Source organism: Pelodiscus sinensis, chromosome 25 (genome assembly GCF_049634645.1).
Source record: "Pelodiscus sinensis isolate JC-2024 chromosome 25, ASM4963464v1, whole genome shotgun sequence".
Lineage (NCBI taxonomy): Eukaryota > Metazoa > Chordata > Testudines > Trionychidae > Pelodiscus > Pelodiscus sinensis.
The window spans coordinates 17,416,551-17,429,416 of NC_134735.1; the positions used below are offsets into that span (position 1 = coordinate 17,416,551).

The 12,866-nt window shown below is 45.2% G+C and overlaps 1 protein-coding gene across 5 annotated transcripts in view; it reads left to right on the plus strand.

Annotated features, from left to right (window-relative positions):
- The window catches only part of ZCCHC17 (zinc finger CCHC-type containing 17), a 29,285-nt gene extending 17,292 nt beyond the window's left edge, over window positions 1–11,993 (plus strand). For 4 of the 5 annotated variants that reach the window (XM_075908888.1, XM_075908886.1, XM_075908885.1 and 1 more), the window contains exons 7-8: window positions 678–823; window positions 10,625–11,993. In XM_075908888.1, the coding sequence (XP_075765003.1) occupies window positions 678–823; window positions 10,625–10,807 (329 nt within the window). In that variant the 3' untranslated portion in view covers window positions 10,808–11,993. Of the gene's footprint in view, window positions 1–677; window positions 824–3,700; window positions 5,376–10,624 lie in introns of those variants that run through there. The other variant, XM_075908889.1, reaches the window with a different exon arrangement.
- The last annotated feature ends 873 nt before the right edge of the window (window positions 11,994–12,866 follow it).

Here is a 12,866-nt window from a genome sequence, read left to right on the forward strand (position 1 = left end):
GCTGCTTTTTTTTTTTTTTTTTTTTTGCAAGATACATGGAGAGGTGAAGAGACTTTTTCCCAAGGCTGTATAGTAAACTAATGGCGGAGCTAAAGATAGAACTAGTCCAGTCTCCTGTCTGAGTCATCTGCCTGAAACTCTGCTCTTTCATGGGACCTAAGTTCTCTCACTCGTGCCTCCTGCTGAGATGTTTTGAGCCATGTAATAAGATGGCAGCCTCAAATAAGAGGCAACAGTCACTGAGTGGAGTTTGAATAGTGATGGATTTTTAATAATATGGTGACAGCACCTTCCATCTGTCGCTCTGTAGTATGTAGTGGATTACTTTCATCGGCATTGTTAGTCATTTTCAAAAGGACTCCAGCTGTGAAGAGCAAGCATGTAGAGATCCCAAATGAAATCAGCACTCCATTATGCTAGAGCCAGATGTTGTCCATGCACATGACTGGAGAGCTTTGTCTAAACCAGTCAGAGGCTGAGGAGAGGAATAAAAGTGCAGAGGAGGGGAGCAGCACAATGCTGACTTGCTATTAAACAGGCATTCTATCACTTCTAAGGCTATTTTAACACCAATGGTCTGAATAAGTTACTATGGAAATGGGCTCCAGGTAGAATCTTCATTGTGTTCCTCAAAAGACATAACCCTGTTCTTTTCTATTTCAAATGTCATTTTGCAGGTCATTTTGCCAAAGAGTGTTTTATGCAGCCTGGGGGAACCAAGTACACTCTGATACCGGAGGAGGAGGAGGAAGAGAAAGCAGCCAAATATGAACATGATAAAAAATCAAGCCACGCTGAGAATTCTTCAAAGAAAAGAAAAAAGGTACAGGTTGCATCCTTGTTGATGTTAGACCAGAGGAGAATGGGCCAGGTTACAAATGTGACTCTAGGGAGAGAGTTAATCTACATTGCAAAGTGATAACAAACAGCCAGCTCCTTGGTTTGGGAAAGGGATAGATTTTGGTTTTGCACGGTTTCTGTGATGAAATGGACATCAAAGTTTTTTTTCCTAGTGGCTTTAGATTTGCTCATTTTTAAATAAATCTGGCTTGGATATTTGAGGTTCTTATTACCATAGTATACTGTAGTCTTACAGTCTCACCTGTTTCCTAATAGTCCACTTGTCCATTTTTTCATTCCCTGCCCCAGAAAAACAAATGGTAGAACTGAGCTACCATCAGTGAAGTAAACCTAACTCTAGTTTATCTCCAGGCTTTCAGTGTCAAATGGAGTTTTCATTTCTTTGATCTGCCACTTCCTTGAAGTCCCTTGATGGTTTTGTTTTTAGGTCCAGCGGAGGGCAACCAGAATGATTATGCGACAAGGAGTCCTGTGGCACCTTATAGACTAACAGATGTACTGGAGCATAAGCTTTTGTGGGCAAAGATCATCTGACAAGGTGGGTCTTTGCCCATGAAAGCTTATGCTCCAATATATCTGTTAGTCTATAAGGTGCCACAGGACTCCTTGTCGCTTTTGCAGATCCAGACTAACAGGGCTACCCCTCTGATCCTTGACAGAATGATTATGGGACCGAAGCACATGACCTACAAGGAGAAGCTGAGGGATTTCAGTTTATTTAGTCTACAGAAGAGAAGAGTGAGGGGGGATTTGAGAGCAGCCTCTAACTTCCTGAAGGGAGGTTCCAAAGAGGATGGAGAGAAGCTGTTCTCAGTAGTGACAGATGGCAGAACAAGGAGCAATGGTCTCAAGTTACAGTGCGGGCAGGGTATGTGTCTAGGCTGGATATTAGGAAAAACTATTTTATTAGGAGGGTGGTGAAGCACTGGACTGGGTTATCTAGGGAGGTGGAGGAATCTCCATCCCTAGGGGTTTTTAAGTTTCGGCTTGACAAAGCCCTGTCTGGGTTGATGTAGTTGGGATTGGTCCTGCTTTAGTCAGGGGACTGGACTCGATGACCTCCCGAGGTCTATGATCTCTCTCTCTCTGAAGGATCTCTCCTAGAATGGGAAGTCTCTTCTCACCTGCTCTCCACCTCAGCTGTTGATACATAGTAGCATAGCAGTAGAAGCCAGCCATGGTTCCTTCATGTTTGGAATGGCTAGATAGCGCTACCCCTCCTTGTCACAATTTAGGGCAACTGCACTGGTATTTCTCCTTACTTGCATGCTAATAAGCTTACCAGAGAACATCCCAATTCCAGAAGGGTGCTGGCAGGTGATCCACCCTTCTCCCCCCACAGACAGGGGTTTTCGGTAGTCACAAATTCATAGTATCTTCAGTTCAGAACAATCACACCCCTGAATCTGTGAACCCCTTCTTTATGCAGTGCAGGATTTGATCTTCAGATTCCAGAAATAGGTAATCAGCAGCCAGTGGGTTTTCCCATGGGGCATAGCTTCAAAAGGTTAGGTCCAGACATGGGAATTTGCATTCACTTTATCCTAGGTTTTTCCTAGGAAACCTACTCAACTTTGATCCAAACATGTCTCCTTGTCTGTTGTTTAAGATACTGTAGTCCTTTGATGCTCATATCACTTTCTAGGATTTACACTGGGTCGCATCTTCCCCTAGAGAAGTTGCATACAATCTCACAATAAAACTTGAATTTTGTGCTTATGATATAACAACTTCAGTTACATTGCCTTAATTCAATAAGCTCTCCCACATATATTGCAGGAAATTGCCAGTCTTTCACATTCTTACATACTTTGTTAAAAACAATTTTTTTTTTAAAGTTCTTCAACCTTTGGCACAAGCTACTTTCACGTGATTTGGGGACCCTTTTCAGGGGGGGGTACAACCTGTAGTATTATAGTTAAATTCTATATGGTGGTTCCAAAAGTGTGGTGATTTGTTATTCTTCATCTTAGGACTTCTGTGTATGAGTTGTGATCTAAGTATAGAACATTGACGTTTTCATCAGAGGCCATCAGAGGTCATCCTGTTTAGCTTGCTGACATTCAAATGCCCTCTTGGATTTCAGCCTTGGATTCAGGCATTTGCTGTGGAAATCAGGGAATCTGTACTCTGGCATTGCTGTCTTGGGTCACAGAAGGTAGTCAGTCTTAACAATTTACATAAACTATATTAATTCTTCACCTAGGCTGTCATGTTGGGAACGAGACGTACAATTTGGAGGGATCTGTTGTTTGGTCTACTTTTTTGCAGGAATTTTTGAAGGCAAACAAAGTTCATAGCAGAGTTAGTCATGTCTACCCAAAAGGCAGACAGCTATCAATTAGTATTAGATAGAATTCTCTCATGCACAGCCCCCTAGGTACCTTGACTGCCTAGAGAGTCTGCAGGACTAAAGCTAATGAAATACTAATGAGAAGAATGCATGGAGGGCCAGCCAACTTCCAAGTAATGATTCCTACTGATCAGCACAAATGCCAGCTTTTGTTAAGAAAACGGTAATATGTACCATGCTGTCTGTTCACATAGAGCCCAATTAACTGTCACACTGTTGATATAATTTCTCCTCAATAGTCCAGTAATGGCTAAAGCCCTAGCCTGAGACCTGGGTTTGTCTGATCTGCAACAGATTTTTTGTGTGACCTTGGGCAATTCACTTAGCCTATCTGTGCATCAGTTTCCCCTCATAAGTTACTCTGCTAAAGATTGTGAATTCTCAGATACTATTGTTGTGGTGTTGATGCCTTTGATATGGGAATGTTCTGTGAAAGCTGCCTCATGTTTTGTTACTTCAAAAAACCCTTTAACTTGTAACTCTTAGGGTCACAGGAGAACAAAGAAGTCTCCGAAAGGAAATGTGCATACCTAGTCTCCACTGGGCACATGTAGGAAGAAAATATACTGAGCAAAAATATGTCTTCTGGGTTTTTTTCTCCCATGTATCCTCCATTCATAAGAGGGCCAGCTATTCCCAAGAATAAGAATAAATGTCTTTGATTTATTTCATTTTTCTGTTTAACTGCTGTGATTTCTGCAGCTAAGCCACATCTTTCTTCTTTTAAAAAGTCCTAAACTGGACACTGCGTCAAAATTGGTCTAGCTAATGCTATATAAAGTGACCGCACAATATCCTTAGACATAATCCCAAACAAAGCTGTTTCAAGAGGTGACTTTCACAAAAAACTGGGTCAATATTTCAGAAGTATTTTTCCAGGCTTTCACTTCATGTAACTTGTCTCAGAAAAGTTCTGTTTGATTGGAAAAGGTGCTGAGAGAGACAAGGAAAATGATTAGGGAATGGAACATCTTGCACATGAGGAGAGATTAGAAAGATTAGGACTGTTCATTTTAGAAAAGAGATGAGTAAGGGGGGTGACACGGTAGAATTATGAATGATAAGGAGAAAGTGACGCATTGCTCCTTCGCATAACACTCAATGAAATTAATAGGAAGCTGTCTTAAACCAAACATAAGGAAGTTAGGGATGTAACTAGCCAAGAAAACTGTTAACTGGTTAAACGATTGTAATGTTACTGGTTAACCAATGGACAGCAGCCAGGAACAGGGGTCCTGTTGCCCGCCCAGGCCAACTCAGAGCAGCCAAGGCTCCCCTGCCAGCCCAGTGCAGCCAGGGCTGGAGTCCCACCTGGGCTGCTCCAGCACAGCTGGGGCTGGGGTTCACCGCTCTGACCAGGACTGGAACCCTGCCAGCTCACCCAAGCCGCTCCAGCCGTGGGACCACCCCCCGTCCTCCCATCCCTGCCTGCCTGCGTCAGCCGTCCTTTGGACAGGCTGGTTACTGAGTTTAGCATGCAGGAAGTGCCCTGGTCCTCGCCCGCTTTGCTCCTCCAAACACTGCAGCCCTCGGGGCAGCTGAGGGAAGCGGGCGGGGCCAGTGCACTCCACTTCCCATTGCTACAGTGAAGCGGAGCGACCCAGCTAGGAGATGGGCGGCGGGGTGGAGCAGGCTGCTGGGTTGCTCCTTTTCCTGCAGCTCCCGCCATCAGGATGAGTGCAGGGGGTCTGACCCCTGCTGCCACCCTGAGCCAGGCCCTCTGTTAAACCCCTGGCTCGGGTCTCGGGAGAGGGAGCTTTGGGGAAGGGGAGCAGTGGAAGTGGGAAGGGAGCATAGCAGGAGTGAGAAGAGGTAGGGCAGGCCTGTGGGAAAGGGGATTGCCCAGACCCTAGGCCTGGTGTGCGAGGGTTGCCCCATGCCCCCTCTAGGTGGGCAGCCCTGGGGACTGGACTACAGGGAGGTTGGCTGCACTATTTCACCTGCTGCAGACAACCTTTTGAGCTTGTTGCCATGGTTTATTATGCACACCAAAAGAATAACTGGGTTCAAAAAGAATTGGATACGTTCATGGAGGCTGTTAGCCAAGATGGTCAGAGCCATCTTGAGGGATACACTCCAGCTGTGTCTAAATAATAACACACTTTGTCCTAACTATAGCTCTGTGAGGTTGGGTGCAGGAGCAAGGAGGGAGGGGTGTTTGGGGTTGTGGGGGGAGGAGTGCACGAGGGGGATAGGAATGCAGGGTCTGGGCAGGAGGGAGATGGGAGACACTTACCTGGGTACATGCCCCCACCTGTTCCCATTGACTGTGACTGGGGCAATGGGGAAAGCCTCCAGGCATGTTGGGGGAGACAAGCCCTAAGCTTGCGGCCCACCTGCAAAATGGTCCATGGACCACACTTTGAGGACCGCTGATCTAAGGTCAGCATTGCCACACCTCTGCTGCAATAATATAGGTAGTTGAACTAAGGTGCAGAGAGGTGAAATGACTTGCTCAAGACCACAGAGCACGTTTGGTGAGAGAGCCAGGCCTATAACTCTGAAATTCTTACTTTCCAGCTCCCTGCCTGCAGTCATCATTAGACATGCTGGTAGGTTCTTAGGCTGGTTACATTGGTGCAGATCCATAAAGGGTAGAGTTATTCTGGATTTTCATGGCTGTTGCTCATATTGGAATTTGGGCTACCAGTTTGCTCTTCCCTTAGTTATGGCTACATTTCCTCATGCTATATTTCTGATTTTTTATCTTTTCCCTCTAAGTAAGCTGTGGGGATAGTCCACCTCATTGGCTGCTGGCTTAGAAAGAATCATTCTGTTTGTAGTCCCTTGAATTATGTAATGGTACCAGGAGGCTTGGTTATTCATTTCTGCTTCTCACCTGGAGCACTGCACAGCACAGCTGTGACAGGGCAGGAGTGATTTACAGCAAGGCTGTTCCAGCAAAACTCCCCGTAAGCCCAGGGATGGGCTTGAGGTTACCGGAAAACATCTTCCTAAGATAATAAGCAGTGCTGTTGGCTTTGGTGACACTTGGAATCTCCTGTTACACTCCCCTCAAGGGAGGAATGTAAATCATTCTTTATATGACAGAAACAATGAGAAGGTTATGGTTAGGGCTCCCATTACTTTGCTGCCTCATCTCCCTCTATCCTTCCATTCCCTGAAGCATGTTCACAGCCAAACCTTGAGCCTTGTTAACAGTCTTTCAACCAGTTGAACTAGAAAAGTAAAATAGAACGAGTCTTTGTCAGATGTACTGAGATCCCTTGTTCATCTGTTGTGGTGACAAGCAAGCGTAAATAGCCTCGGATTTCTCCAGCTAGTTGGCTTGAACGGGCAGCATCACACTGAGATAAAACAGGTCATCTGGGTGTTTCACTAACCATCTCTGAGAATATATGGAGATGCAACCTTGCATTCATTTGGAAATATTGTTTAAAAATGCTCTCATTCTGTAGAAATGCTGGGTACTCCAAAGCGGGCAGATTGAACTGGGAAAAACTCCAAGATATTGGGTGTTTGTCCACACTGCTCCAAAAGGGGATCAAGATACATGGTCCTTCTGAACTTTTCATATCCCTGTTTAATCCCTGTTTACAACCAGTGAGTGGTTGCAAATAGCCTGTCAGCATTGTTGTAAGACACAGAGTATAAAGCAAACCTTCTGTTAAGCTACTGCTTAACTCATTCCTTCTACCATGATTTTTGGTGTTCTTTTAATTTTGATTGCTTAACCAAAGAAAAATGACTTGAAAGTAGTTTTAAAGAGTTTATTAAATATCCTTAACAATAGCAACTAATAGTTTAGGATAGAAGGCTAAAATGGTTTTGGGCTATGATTTGATTACATAAATTAGAACATTGGAGGATACAACTATTTAGGTTTTTAGAATCAAATTTCATACCGACAATAGAGAATAATGCTTATATTCAGTTATTGTCTTGGGAATGTGACTTTTAGATTTTTGACTCAGTCCCTCATAACGTGACCTCACTTGCCAATAAGTTATCAACTCTCATGTTGATAGCACAACAAAGGAAAAACAAACGAAGGCTAGATCACAAGACACTTTGGTCAGTTATTTATGTCCCAGTTCGCCAAGGTCTCTTTTCTGATAGATTTGTCCTAGTCAGCCCTTGTTGCTTACTTCTCAGTGAATGATATTAGCCTCAGGATCAGATAAACACTAACTACCTAAAATAACTCTTACACCAGACTAACACGGCTACATTTCTATCACTATCTTACATTATGACAGACTACATAGACTGAGAGCTGTACCAGCAGTTAGAATGTTTGGTCATGTTTTATGTCTACATACACCTAGATTTGAAAAGCGGACACCTGTACAGTTTTGCAATCTTAGTAGCATAACTTTTTTCAGTTTTAAAGCTACTTTACAACATTCCTTAATGGGTACCTGTTCCAAAACAAAGAAACACATGCTAACTCTGCCAGTCTACAGAACATATACACAAGCATTGTGCTTTGTTTCAAGACTTGCTCGTTGACTGATTTGGGTAGTCACCCAAGAGAAAGCTTGTGTTGTTTCTCACCAGATCTTTACTCAGCTCCCAGCCCATTGATTATTCACAGCAGGAATTAATGCTGCCAAGGTAGGGGCAGTGAAGGACAGACAGGATTGTAGTCTCTTTCCAATGCCCTTGCAGGCAACTTGAATTGTCCTTAAGGAGACAGCTAAAGATGCCTATCTAAGATAAACACTGAGGAGTCACCCCGAGGACTCCCAGGTGGCCAGTCCAGGAGCTCTGTCTTCTCCTTTCTAGGCTTCTTTGGCTTCCCGTGAGCAATGTGCTGAAGAAGATAGGTTGTTTTTCCTATCCATGTGGTCTAATCTAGTTCCTCTTCCTGGAGAAGCTGATGTGGACCTTTCAGATGGTGGCTTCTATTTTTGGTGCTTTTAAACTTGTTCTAATTCCCCTCATTACACAGTATAAAGCCACTTCCAACCTGCTGGAGAACAACTGTCCTTGACCAGCTGTATAAATCTTCCATTTTTGTTCTCTTTTTTTAACAATAGGCTCTTACTATGTATTAAAGAAGTTAAGATGCATGTAATTCATTAATAGTGTAGTGAGAAACATTTTTGATTAATTGATAAGGGTTTGCATTGCAAGCACTCAGTCCTGACTCAAGGTAGGTCTCGACAACTACCTCTGCTGCTGGGAGTCTGCACTAGAAGCACTTTAAGAGCCGGTGTATGGGCAGGCTGGCTCAATCCTGGCTCGACCCGGATCCTGGCAACTACTGCAGTAGGAGTTGATGCTGGAAACATCATGATTTGAGACAGAGAGAGCCTGTCGGCCAGCCCACTAAAAGAGTACTTGAAGTGCCGGTAGAGGGGGTAGGATTGTGTAAAGCTGATACTAAACTGTTACATTTCTGATTTTTCCATTCTGTGATCAAATGTTCTTAAAACATACTGTTCAGTTTCAGTTGCTTTTATTTACGCCTGTTTCAGCAGAGATGCATTTTGCTGACTTTATGGCCTAGGCATGCCTGATTGTAACCATTAGCCTTACTTCTTCACTTTATTACTAAGTTAAAAGAAATCAATATGAATGCAACTCCTTGCCCTCTCTGACAGGATTCCTCATGAAATAAACCTGTCATTAAAGTTTCTTCATCCAATTAAACATAAAAATGGACTTACTGGATAATGCCAGTGGTCTGTTCAGTTCAATATCCTCTGTCTGACTGCTTCAGGAGAAGAAATCCTGCACTGTCAGTTATGGGGTAATCTGGTTGCTATGTCCCAAACATGGAAAGTTTCTTTAAAACTGAATTACTGCAACATGAGCTATTCTCCATCTCCACATAAATGTCCAGTCCTTTTTTGAATCCTGCTAAGCTCTTGCCCTCAGAGGTCTCTGACTGTAGAAACGGGAGGGTAGGTTGTCATAAGTTGCTTCATGCCTGATAGTGTATGTTGGACAGTTCAGCTGACAGGTGGTTTTGCTTTGAGTAGCTCTGAGTGGGAGTTAGAGTTGTACCTTCAGTGGGGTTGTATGTTTGTCCCTGCCTTTCACAGAAAGGGGTTGTGTCTATGTAGCTGCCATCATCAGTAAAAGGGTAGTGATTTATACTATACTGTGAGTGATTTTTATTAGTAATCCTCTAGCAGATTAATTGGCAAGAATGAGAAGAACATTGACATTAATTAAGGAGCTGGAGATTGGTGAATTAGGAGGAAATATGAGGAGTTAGATAGGCTAGAACAGCACAGCAGTGAGTTATATTCAAGAGATATTTATATATCTTCACAGCCATAAAAGCAAGAGAGGCTTTTCAAATGACACTTTCATTTGGCATACACTAATGGGGCACCATTCTGACACTTGCTGCTAGCTAGGTGCCTTTGTACCACTGTCATCAGTTCTGATAGATTCCTCTCTTTCTGTTTGTACACCTTCTTGTTCCTCTACCTCCATGTACCATCAGTCACCTGTGCTCTAATCTGGGCTACGTCTACACTGCAGAGTTTTTGTGCAAAAATGGCTGTTTTTGTGCAATAACTCGTGGAGCATCCACACTTCAAGTGCGTTTTTGCACAAGAAAAAGTACAGTAGATTGTCAGAAGATAGGGCTGTTTGTGCGAGAGTTATTCCTGTTTTATGAGGAATAAGCCTTTGTGCGCAAGTGCTGTTGCGCCAAAAGGCGTGTGTGGATGGCCCCTATCAGAAGAAGCACAGGTGCTCAGAGCTTTCTTGCACAAGTGCGTCCATGGCAGTGTGGACGCGCTCTTGCGCAAGAACATTTTGCAGAGGATCTCTTTCGCGAAAAGTTTTGCACAAGAAGCCTGCCATGTAGACGTAGCCCCTGGGTTCTCAACCTTTTTCTTTTCAAGCCCCACCCCCGGCTGTAAATACTCAGTGGCCCACCTGGTTTTCTGTATATAAAAGTGAGGGTGGGGTAGCAAGCAGAGCTGTTTTCTGGGGCCCTCAAAGCTCAGTTGCCCAGATACTGGGGCTTCAGCTAGTCTAACACTGGACCTGCTTGTCAGAGCCCCCCCGACTCCTGATGCTTTCACATGTTTCAGTGGGGGAGGGGAGATACAGAAATTGGTTTTAGAGCAGCTAGTTTAGAAACCTATTTTATTAATAAAGCAAAGTCCTGAACTTGTGAACTACCACACAAGTGAGTCATAGGTATCTGAATAGTCTGTGACCTCAGTGGGGCCAGGCTTGTGAGTAGGGATTATTGCAGTTTGAAGGGTTGGGGTTTGTGTGTTCTCAAACAGCCCCCACTGTGTCTCACCCCAGTTTGCTGATATGGTTTGATGCGTCAGGCCAGCCAGTTCTCCTTCCCAGCTAGCAACAGGTTGTATGTAAAGAACTGACTTGCCGTTTTTGGACTGAAAAGCAGCACGCTGCTAGACGAGTGAGCACTTGGCAACCAGAGTGGCTTTGTATCCTTCTCACCAACAGGAAAAGAAGAAGAAAAAGAAACACAAGAGCAAGAAGTCGTCCGAGTCTGACCATTCAGACAGCTCCGACTCGGATAGTGATGGGGCTCAACCAGCCAGCAAGAGGGCCAAGCACTCGGAGAAAGCTAGTAAGCCCCCGAAGAGGAAAAAGAAGAAGAAGCACAAGAAGAAGCACAAGGAATGAGGAGAAGGGGTGCTAGAAAGGAGCACTGGTGTTGTCAGCTCCCTGCCTGCCTGCTCTAGCCTTCCTGAGTAAGCTCCCTGGAGCGTGGGGCGGGTTCGTCGATACGCCCTTGTTAGGGATGAAGAGCTTCCTTCTAAAAGCAGCATTCAGTCATTGAGCTTAACGATGTTGACTTGGAAATTAATGATCCACTGTAGAATTACCCAGCCTGCCACTCTTCTCGGCTGAGAGGCCAGTGGCGGAGCCTGCCAAGAGAGATTAATTGCACCCATTCACCAGTGAGTCTCCAACCCTTGGAGTGAGCTGCCATTGCTGCCCAGTTCCTTTGGAGTAGCAAGGAGTGTGCAGCTCAGCCGCCGTATAGCATGTGCCAGTCAAAGGGTGGCAGCTGTGCCACTGTGGTGCCTGCCAAACATTAGGAGCCACTCATGCCCCAATTAGCTGATTGTCTAGTCATGGGCACAGCCTCCCTGCTGACTGAGACAGACCCGAGTCCTGCTCTGTGCCCAGCTTTTGTGCAGTGTTGCTACGTGGCTCGGTGAGGAGTTTTCTTACTGATGCAGTGATACGGACTCAGTTATTCCATATAAATGTCCTTGCCAGAGGTACCAATTCCAGGGATGCTCTGGGGCTGAAGCACCTAGAGAAAAAAAATAGTGGGTGCTCAGCATCCAGTGGCAGCCCTGCAGCTCAGCTCCTCCATCACCCTCCCTCCATTGCCTCCTGGCCTCTGGGGCCCTGCTGATCAGCACCCCCATCTCTCCCAGCACCTCCTGCCTACTGAGATCAGCTGTTCAGTGGGGTGCTAGGGGTGGGAGAAGGCGGGGCAGGGCCTGCGGCAAAGCAGGGCTCTAGCATCCCTAGGGAAATCACAGAGTGGGAGCCTCTGGTCCTTACACAGTGCATCTCATCCCTCTGTCCATATAGGAATGGCTGTCCCAGTATAAGGTGTCTTCATACAAAAGCATCTCCCCAGTAGGCAGGTTGTATTTCCAGGATAACAAACGCAGCACAACCTTTGTGGGTAGGCAACCCTCCAGTCATGCCCATTCTTCCTGCTAGCATTGGCAGGGGTTGTGACAAAATAGCTACATTACGTTCTGGAGACACTCCAGGGAAATGTTCACTTTGTCCATTGTTGCAAGCTGTGTAAATTATGAAAATAAACCCCTCAAATGCGAAATTACATTTGTATACTGTTCTGATTTCTTTTCTGGTTGTGTGTACACTGTAGGCTTCTCTTGGCTTGCCTTTGACAGTTGTGGGTGATTTTTGCCTGACCAAGTTGGGCCACAGTCATACTAGCAAAACCTCACTTATTGCTAAAGCTTGTGGGGGGGTGCTCTCACATGCCAGGAAAAACTCAGCGTTGTCAGTATAGCTGTGTCCAGCAGCAAAACTAAGGCCTTGTCTAAACACACAAGCTGCACTGGTTTAAAGGTGGATTATTTCAGATTAGTTGAAACTTGTTTCTAATCAATTTAAGTTAAACCACAATAGACCACCATTAAACTGAGCTACGGGCTGCCTCCATAAGGGGGTGGCATCAGTTTAATTAAATCAGTTTCAAATACCACCTTCCCTTGCAATGTTGCAGCTTTCTCAGCATGCTGCCAGACACACTGATCAACTTTAGGGTGACCTGCCAAGAGACAAGTGGCTTTGTGCCCTCTGGCTAGTCTGGTGTACAGACCAAAAGAGACTGACTGAAAAGTCTCTCCGCAGCAGAAGAGCTAAGATTCAAATTGGAAAATACCAGGATCATCTCGTTTGACCTGCGTGACGTGCACCAGAGAATTAGGGATGTTAGATACACAACTATTCCATTAATTGCTAACAGCACAAAATATCAGTTACACGACTATTCGATAATCCCCAGGGGTGGGGCTGGCAGCCAGTGTGCTCCAAGCCCCACTCCCAGGGAGCCCCTGCCACCCCACGCTGCTATCTTTGTATCAGAGGCAGCAGGGCTCCCTACAGACAGGCTGTGCCAGCATCCCATGGGGCAGCCTCTGTCTGCGGCAAGCCTGGGCCCCCTGCCTTCCCTCCCCCCCCCCCC